The 10000-nt window shown below is 39.9% G+C and overlaps 1 protein-coding gene across 3 annotated transcripts in view; it reads right to left on the bottom strand.

Moving 5' to 3' along the window:
• adcy7 (adenylate cyclase 7) overlaps positions 1-10000 on the bottom strand; it is a 211624-nt gene that overhangs the window by 17660 nt on the left and 183964 nt on the right. For all 3 annotated transcript variants that reach the window (XM_061876926.1, XM_061876945.1, XM_061876935.1), the window contains 2 exons: positions 5337-5448; positions 5096-5254 (listed from right to left, as the gene is read on the bottom strand). In XM_061876926.1, the coding sequence (XP_061732910.1) occupies positions 5096-5254; positions 5337-5448 (271 nt within the window). The remainder of the gene's footprint in view (positions 1-5095; positions 5255-5336; positions 5449-10000) is intronic.

Raw genomic sequence — 10000 nt, 5'->3', positions numbered from 1 at the left:
TAGTGGCTTTTTCTATAAAACAAAATCTAACTAAAATTTTTGCATGAACAATTTGTTGGATAAAAATCATAAGTCAAGCAGATATTTAAGTATTCATCTTAATTTGAAAATGTTTTTATTTTTTTTAAATGTGCTGTAAAATTTTTGCATGAACAATTTGTTGGATTAAAATCATAAATCAAGCAGATATTTAAGTATTTATATTTATTTGCAAATTATTATTATTTTTTAAATGTACTGTAAAATGTTTGCAGGAACAATTTGTTGGATTAAAATCATAGGTCAAGCAGATATTTAAGTATTTATCTTTATTTGCAAATTATTATTATTTTTTAAATGTACTGTAAAATGTTTGCAGGAACAATTTGTTGGATTAAAATCATAGGTCAAGCAGATATTTAAGTATTTATCTTTATTTGAACAAAAACATTTTTTTTTTTTTTTAAATCTACGATGACGTAATATTTATTATTAGAGATGATTAAAGTGTAAATACCATATTTGCTTGAATTTCCGCCGGGGCGCTAATTAATTTAAAACCTCTTCTCACTCCTGCGCTTACCAAAGGCATGCGGTAAAAGTAAGCATGCGCTAATTATTTTAAAACCTTTTCTCACTCCGGCACTTACCAAAGGCATGCAGTAAAAATTTGAGTGTGATGTAAGCTTGGACCTTAAATCCTACTGAATAGCTCTTAATCTTCTTCCCTTCATGCGATTTCAATTTACCGGTATTGAAATCAGCCTCCTCCATTTTGAAAATGATGACAGGGGAAGTGTCATTCGTGACGTCACGAGTTTGACCGGGCGGTAATACTAAGCATGCGCTAATTATTTTGGGAAGCGAGTTTGACCCGGCAGTAATTCAAGGCAGGCGCATACTATATGCCCTGCGGCATTTCAAGGAAATACGGTATATGAAATTCCACACAGTGCATTTATTTTTGTGATACATTTGAGGAGGGAGGTGTGGCCAGCGCGCATGCAGGAGAAAAGGTCACCGCATCCGTCTATGGTGCTGAGGACGAGCCCCATCGGATAGAGGCGGGGCGTGTGCTGACGGCGAGACACAGCTGGCAGGTGATTGGATTGTAGCGTCCTGGAAGAGTGAGTGCTGCAAGGGGTTCTGGGTATTTGTTCCATTGTGTTTATGTTGTGTTACGGTGCGGATGTTCTCCCGAAATGTGTTTTGCCATTCTTGTTTGGTGTGGGTTCACAGTGTGGCGCATATTTGTAACAGTGTTAAAGTTGTTTATACGGCCACCCTCAGTGTGACCTGTATGGCTGTTGACCAAGTATGCCTTGTAGTCACACGTGTGTGCATAAAAGCCGCATATATTATGTGACTGGGCCTACGAGCTGTTCGTATGGAGGAAAAGCGGACGTGACGACAGGTTGTTGAAGACGCTAAAGGCAGTGCCTTTAAGGCACGCCCCCAATATTGTTGTCCGGGTGGAAATCGGGAGAAATTGGGGAGAATGGTTGCCCCGGGAGTTTTTCGGGAGGGGCACTGAAATTTGGGAGTCTTCCGGAAAAATCGTGAGGGTTGGCAAGAATGGTGTGATGAGTGGTTTTGTGGCATTTTGGGGATGTTTAGACGGTATTTTCACGTACTTTGCGGATTGTAAATACAATTGGATATGGTTTAATGAATACGCAATTAAGCATATAAAGTCAAGTAGTTTTGCCCCCACTCGACTGGTACTTTACATGTAAATTGCCCACGCTGCCTTCGCATGTGCGCCATGTGACTGAATGGAGGTCACACCCACCCACAAAATGAGCACAAGTCAAAAGGAAACGTGGCAACATTTGGATGCACTTTGTTTTTGTTTTTTTACATGGGTTTGTTTAGATTTGCATTCACATTTATATATTGTGCTCATTCTTTTGTTTTATTTACGTATAAAATACTACACGGTCTAGCTCCAGCCTATCTTGCCGATTGTATTGTACCGTATGTCCCGGCAAGAAATCTGCGTTCAAAAGACTCCGGCTTATTAGTGATTCCTAGAGCTCAAAAAAAGTCTGCGGGCTATAGAGCGTTTTCCGTTCGGGCTCCAGTACTCTGGAATGCCCTCCCGGTAACAGTTCGAGATGCTACCTCAGTAGAAGCATTTAAGTCTCATCTTAAAACTCATCTGTATACTCTAGCCTTTAAATAGACCTCCTTTTTAGACCAGTTGATCTGCCGCTTCTTTTCTTTCTCCTATGTCCCCCCCTCCCTTGTGGAGGGGGTCCGGTCCGATGACCATGGATGAAGTACTGACTGTCCAGAGTCGAGACCCAGGATGGACCGCTCGCCTGTATCGGTTGGGGACATCTCTACGCTGCTGATCCGCTTGAGATGGTTTCCTGTGGACGGGACTCTCACTGCTGTCTTGGAGCCACTATGGATTGAACTTTCACAGTATCATGTTAGACCCGCTCGACATTGCTTTCGGTCCCCTAGAGGGGGGGGGTTGCCCACATCTGAGGTCCTCTCCAAGGTTTCTCATAGTCAGCATTGTCGCTGGCGTCCCACTGAATGTGAATTCTCCCTGCCCACTGGGTGTGAGTTTTCCTTGCCCTTTTGTGGGTTCTTCCGAGGATGTTGTAGTCGTAATGATTTGTGCAGTCCTTTGAGACATTTGTGATTTGGGGCTATATAAATAAACATTGATTGATTGATTGATTGATTGATTTATATATTTTTTATTTTCTTATCCTTACTCATACCACTTTATTAGGTTTTAGCTTTTCTTTTTATTGATTCCATTTCATTAGTTTTTATTGTTGTTTTTTTTTTCCACCATTTTTAGGTGTATCTTGTGGTCTGTTAGTTTCTGTGTTTTTTAATAATTATTCCGTACAGCACTTAGTTAGGTCCACTGGTTTTTAAAGTGCTGTACAAATAAAACTACATTATAGTATTGCAGATGTATTATTTATAGGCCATATATTTTTTCTCGTACAGTTTGAAATACTCACATGGAAAAAAAATACAGTAAATTAGATTTGCATGGAGGTTATTTGTAGCCTTTGTGATTTTTACGATGCCACAAAGTTTCTTAGGTGAGATCAAATAAAAAATGGGTTGAGGTACCATCTTATGGGATGCTTACAAAACAAAAGCAAGCCAAATTAAATCTTCATAATTTCCATTATTCCCCCCAAATCAATGAGTATGATGAATTGGTGAACATTTTAACGATGAAAATTTGAAGTAATTCAAAACAGAAACATAAAGGGCCAGGATTTTCAAGATTAGACTCCCTTTAGAGAGCCATAAATCCCATCCCTAGAATTGAATCAGTTGAGAAATGTGGGAAATACAAAACCCAAAACCGGTGAAGTTGGCACGTTGTGCAAGTCGTAAATAAAAACAGAATACAATTACGTGCAAATCCTTTTCAACCCATATTCAATTGAATAGACTGTAAAGACAATATATTCAATGTTCGAACTGGAAAACGTTGTGTTTTGTAAATATTAGCTTATTTAGAATTTGATGCCTGCAACATGTTTCAAAAAAGCTGGCAAAAGTGGCAAAAAAAGACTGAACAAGTTGAGGAATGCTCAACAAACACTTATCTGGGACATCTCACAGGTGTGCAGGCTAATTGGGAACATGTGGGTGCCATGATTGGGTATAAAAGCAGCTTCCATGAAATGCTCAGTCATTCACAAACAAGTATGAGTCACCACTTTGTCAACAAATGCGTGAGCAAATTGTTCAAGAACAACATTTCTCAACAAGCTACTGCAAAGAATTTAGAGATTTCCCCATCTACAGTCCGTAATATCAACAAAAGATTCAGCGAATCTGGAGAAATCACTGCACGTAAGCGATGATATTACGGACCTTTGTTCCCTCAGGCGGTAGTGCATCAAAAAGGGACATCATTGTGTAAAGGATATCACCACATGGGCTCAGGAACATTTCAGAATACAGTAGTTACAGTTTGTCGCTACATCTGTAAGTACAAGTTAAAACTCTACTAAGTAAAGCGAAAGCCATTTATCAACAACACCCAGAAACGCCGCCAGCTTTTCTGGGCCCGAGCTCATCTAAAATGGACTGATGCAAAGATGAAAAGTGTTCTGTGGTCTGACGAGTCCACATTTCAAATTGTTTTTGGAAACTGTGGACGTCGTGTCCTACGGCCCAAAGAGGAAAAGAACCATCTGGATTATTATAGGCGCAAAGTTCAAAAGGAAGCATCTGTGATGGTATGGGGGTGTATTAGTGCCCAAGGCATGGGTAACTTACACATCTGTGAAGGCACCATTAATGCTGAAAGGTACATACAGGTTTTGGAGCAACATATGTTGCCATCCAGGCAACGTTATCATGGACGCCCCTGCTTATTTCACCAAGATAATGCCAAGCCAGGTGTTACAACAGCATGGCTTCATATTAAAAGAATGCGGGTACTAGACTGGCTTGCCTGTAGTCCAGACCTGTCTACTATTAAAAATGTGTGGCGCATTATTAAGCATAAAATACAACAACGGAGACCCCGGACTGTTGAACAACTTAAGCTGTACATCAAGCAAGAATGGGAAAGAATTCTACCTGAAAAGCTTCAAAAATTGGTCTCCTCAGTTCCCAAACGTTTACTGAGTGTTGTTAAAAGGAAAGGTGATGTAACACAGTGTTTGCATGTGTTGCTTCCATTAAATTCTTATTTAATGAATATTTGCAAAATAAAATTAAGTTTCTCAGTTGGAACATTAAATATCTTGTCTTTGCAGTCCATTCAATTAAAATATAAGTTGAAAAGGATTTGCAAATCATTGTATTCTGTTTTTATTTACCATTTACACAACGTGCCAACTTCACTGGTTTTGGGTTTTGTACTTGTAGTAAGAATTGTTTTGAAAAAGTGGTACTTTAGGAAAATTGGGGGTTGAAAAAGGGAAATTCTGAGAAAACTGATTTTCATGTTTTGGTGCTGGGTTGGTTTAAATGTGTTGATTAAACGTGGAAATATTAAGAATTTTCTTAAGATCAAAATACTTTTGTGTTGGGGAAAAAAAATTGCATTCCAGGAATTTTGGGATGTTTTTTTTTTTTTTTTTTTTAAACAAATGTCTGAAATCAGATGTCTTACTTCGTTCTTTTTGTTCTCCCCGACGAAGAGCGAGGCCACGTGGGCCGGCAGCACGTTCTCCAGCAGCAGGCGGTTGAGGTTCTCCCGGGTCTCGATCTCGTCCTGCTCCGTGTGGTTCTTGTACTTGAGCAGGAAGTCCTGGCGGAAGCACGACTCGTTCTGTGCGGGGGCGAGGGCGGGGTTAGAAACGTGCACACGGCTGTAGCACTGAAACAATTGGGGGGGGGTTTGGGGCATGCACCTGCTGTGAGATGATGAGCATGGTGACCAGGAACAAGGTGATGTAGATGCAGCTCATCACCTGAGGGTGCTTCACCAGGCCCACCAGTCTCAGGACGGACTCGTCTTCTATGCTGTGAGGACACAATGCATGATGGGATTTTTTTTTTTTTTTACCCAATAATAAATTTTGATTAATTATAAACAAAAACAGCAGCAAACGCTTCCTTATTGTTCGCCCCCTGCTGTCGTCCACAAATTGCAGATATTCTCTGCGTATGTTTTACGCTTTGTCCATCTTAAACATTCATTCATTCATTCATTGTTATTCCGACACGTTTATTTACCCCCGCACGTTAAGAGCATTTGTGAACTGTTGAGAACGATTTATAGTGCTATTTTTTTATTTATTTTATGCTTTATTTTATTCCTATCCATTACATTAGAGGTCTCAAACTCAATTTACCTGGGGGCCACTGGATGCAGAAACTGGGTGAGGCTGGGCCGCAAGAAAAGATTTCTTAAAAAATCTAACATGCACTTTTTAATGAATTCACCTTCTATGAATGGCTTTCCCGCCCTAGCAAAAAACTTGCCAACCCTCACGATTTTTCCGGGAGACTCCTGATTTTCAGTGCACCTCCCGACAATCTACCAGTGCAACCATTTTCCCGAATTTGTCCCAATTTTCACCCGGCCGACATTATTAAGGGCTGCTGTGACTGCACTGCCTTTAACGTCCTGTCCTCTACAACAGTGGTTCTCAACCTTTTTGTATCCGTGGACCGGTCAACGTTAAATAATTTGTCCCGCGGCCCGGGGGACATGGAGATCGTTTTTTTTGTTTTTTTTGTTTTTTTATTTTTTATTTTTATTTATTTTTATTTTTTTTTCTTTGTCAAGAAAAAGGGAGGTTTTTGTGGTTGGTGCACTAATTGTAAGTGTATATTGTGTTTTTTATGTTGATTTAATTATAAAAAATACAAATATTTATTTATTTATTTATTTATGTTTTTAAATAAAAATGATTAGAAAATTATTCTGCGGCCCGATACCAATTGGGCCACGGCCCGGTGGTTGGGGACCACTGCTTTACAACAGTGGTTCTCAAACTTTTTTCAGTAATGTACCCCCTGTGAACATTTTTTTAATTCAAGTACCCCCTAATCAGAGCAAAGCATTTTTGGTTGGAAAAAAAGAGATAAAGAAGTAAAATACAGCAAATATGTCATCAGTTTCTGATTTATTAAATTGTTTAACAGTGCAAAATATTGCTCATTTGTACTGGTCTTTCTTGAACTATTTGGAAAAAAAGATATAAAATAACTAAAAACTTGTTGAAAAATAAACAAGTGATTCAATTATAAATAAAGATTTCTACACATAGAAGTAATCATCAACTTAAAGTGCCCTCTTTGGGGATTGTAATAGAGATCCATCTGGATTCATGAACTTAATTCTAAACATTTCTTCACAAAAAAAGAAATCTTTAACATTAATATTTATGGAACATGTCCACAATAAAATCTAACTGTCAACACTGAATATTGCATTGTTGCATTTCTTTTCACAGTTTGTGAACTTACATTCATATTTTGTTGAAGTGTTATCCAATAAACATATTTATAAAGTATTTATGACTGACTGCTATTTTTTAGAATGTTTTTGATAAATCTCACTTAACCCTTGGCATACCTTCACATAGCGTACCATCTATAAGAGAACTAGTGCGCTACAACTCGTCATTGCGCACATAACACAACTAAAGTGACAATTCCTAAATCATGTTGTGCGAGACTTGTGCTGATCAACGTTAGTGGCTGCAAGACATACTTACTCAAAAGCCATACAGGTCACACTGAGGGTGGCCGTATAAATGACTTTAACACTGTTACAAATATGCGCCACACTTTGAACCCACACCAAACAAGAATGGCAAACACATTTTGGGAGAACATCCGCACCATAACACAACTTAAACACAACACAAATACCCAGGACACCTTGTTGCCCAAACTCTCCCGGGCTACAATATACACAACCTCAACCGACACAAGTGGGGGGTTGGTGGTAGCGTGGGTGTGTGTATTGTAGCCCGGAAGATTCAGGGATGCATGGGATTCTGGGTATTTGTTCTGTTGAGTTTATGTTGTATTACGGTGCGGATGTTCTCCTGAAATGTGTTTGTCATTCTTGTTTGGTGTGGGTTCACAGTCTGGCACATATTTGTAACAGTGTTAAAGTTTTTTTTTTACGGCTGTTGACCAAATATGTCTTGCAACATCACACATGTGTACTGTTCAGGTACATGTAACAATCAATTAGGATTGCACGCTGTGTGTGCAGGATTCAGAGGGCGTTAAGAACAGTGCCATTGCGGAACCCCCTGAGTATTGTTGATTGGGTAAATATCGGCAGTCGGCAGGGATTACCAGATAATGGATAACCTGATATTAAAGGGACTCCTGGGAAAATTGGGAACGTTGGGAAGTATGAGGCTGTCAAGTTCCGTTCATATTAAACTCGCGGGCCGCACATACATTAAATTGTTGTATCAAAGTCGCAAAATAACTTTTAGCGGGCCGCAATTGGCCCGTGGGCCGCATGTTTGAGACCCCTGCATTACATCATATATCTGTTGTCTGCCTTAAATTTCAAAATATTTTTGTTTCTATCCCAACCATACCGCCCCCCCCCCCCACCCCCCTAAAAAAAAAGCTATAGCTATAGATAGCGCTAGTTTTGGATGATAAACGAGAGATAATCATCACACTTCAACATCTGCTACATCTAGTCCGTCGTTGCGCCCTAAAAAGTGTCGTTACTATACAGTCGCGGTCAAAAGTTTACATACACTTGTAACGAACGTAATGACACGGCTGTCTTGAGTTTCCAATCATTTCTACAACTCTTATTTTTGAGAGATTGGAGCACATACTTCCATCCATCCATCCATCCATCATCTTCCGCTTATCCGAGGTCGGGTCGCGGGGGCAGCAGCCTAAGCAGGGAAGCCCAGACTTCCCTATCTCCAGCCACTTCGTCTAGCTCTTCCCGGGGGATCCCGAGGCGTTCCCAGGCCAGCCGGGAGACATAGTCTTCCCAACGTGTCCTGGGTCTTCCCCGTGGCCTCCTACCAGCTGGACGTGCCCTAAACACATCCCTAGGGAGGCGTTCGGGTGGCATCCTGACCAGATGCCCGAACCACCTCATCTGGCTCCTCTCGATGTGGAGGAGCAGCGGCTTTACGTTGAGCTCCTCCCGGATGGCAGAGCTTCTCACCCTATCTCTAAGGGAGAGCCCCGCCACTCGGCGGAGGAAACTCATTTCGGCCGCTTGTACCCGTGATCTTATCCTTTCGGTCATGACCCAAAGCTCATGACCATAGGTGAGGATGGGAACGTAGATCGACCGGTAAATTGAGAGCTTTGCCTTCCGGCTCAGCTCCTTCTTCACCACAACGGATCGATACAACGTCCGCATTACTGAAGACGCCGCACCGATCCGCCTGTCGATCTCACGATCCACTCTTCCCCCACTCGTGAACAAGACTCCTAGGTACTTGAACTCCTCCACTTGGAGGAAGAAAGGAAAAGAGAGCACATACTTGTTGGTCACAAAAAAAAACATTCCTGAAGTTTGCTTCTTTTATGAATTTAATATGGGTCTACTGAAAATGTGACCAGATCTGCTGGGTCAAAAAGTATACATAAAGCAATGTTAATATTTGGTGACACGTCGCTTCGGCAAGTTGCGATGCAATAAGGCACTTTTGGTAGCCATCCACAAGCTTCTGGCAAGCTTGAGTGGTGAAAAGTGCAACCAGAAGCTTGCCAGAAGCTGGTGGACGGCTACCAAAAGTGCCTTATTGCAGTGAAACTTGGAAACTACAGACAGCTGTGACATTATGTTCTTTAAAAGTGTATGTAAACTTTTGACCGGGACTGTAAGTATCTTACTTCTTACGCACCGGCTGTTTGATTGCAACGTGCATCTTAGTTGTAGTGTTCATGAACATATTCGGAGGTGTTGAAATCGCTGTAAAATGGCTAAAAAGTCAGTGTTCAAAAACAACAACAAAAAATACAAAAATGAGGGGTATTTTATTTGAATTAAGCAAAATTATCTGCCAATGGAAAAAGAAAATTCGGCTTGTCAAGACTTTCCAAAACAAGTACAAGTAGCTAACCTCAAGGAACCCCAAAAAATACCTTAAAATAAGTATATTCTCACTAATAACAAGTGCACTTTTCTTGGTAGAAAAAAAAAAGAAACCTTTTAGCTCAATATGTTGAAAAATATTCTTAAATTAAGTAAATGCTAGTGCCATTGTCTTGACATAATGATTTGCGCTCGGCATCATGATTTATTTTCATGATGGAAGTAAGAAATGATTACTTTAAAAAAGTAGTTTTATACTTGTGAGGGTTGATGTCACAGCTTTGCGCACACATATACATACATACATACTTATATATACATATATATGTGTATACATATGCATAAATACATATATATACATATATGTATATATTTATATACACACACACACATATATATACATACACATATATACACACATATATACACACATATAAACACATATATATATACATACATACATATATATACACATACACACATACATACATACATATACACACATTGTATGTATGTATGTATATA

The sequence above is a fragment of the Nerophis ophidion genome, linkage group LG02, assembly GCF_033978795.1.
Source record: "Nerophis ophidion isolate RoL-2023_Sa linkage group LG02, RoL_Noph_v1.0, whole genome shotgun sequence".
NCBI lineage: Eukaryota > Metazoa > Chordata > Actinopteri > Syngnathiformes > Syngnathidae > Nerophis > Nerophis ophidion.
Note: the sequence above shows the minus strand (reverse complement) of the source record. Positions and strands in the feature narration are given on the sequence as shown.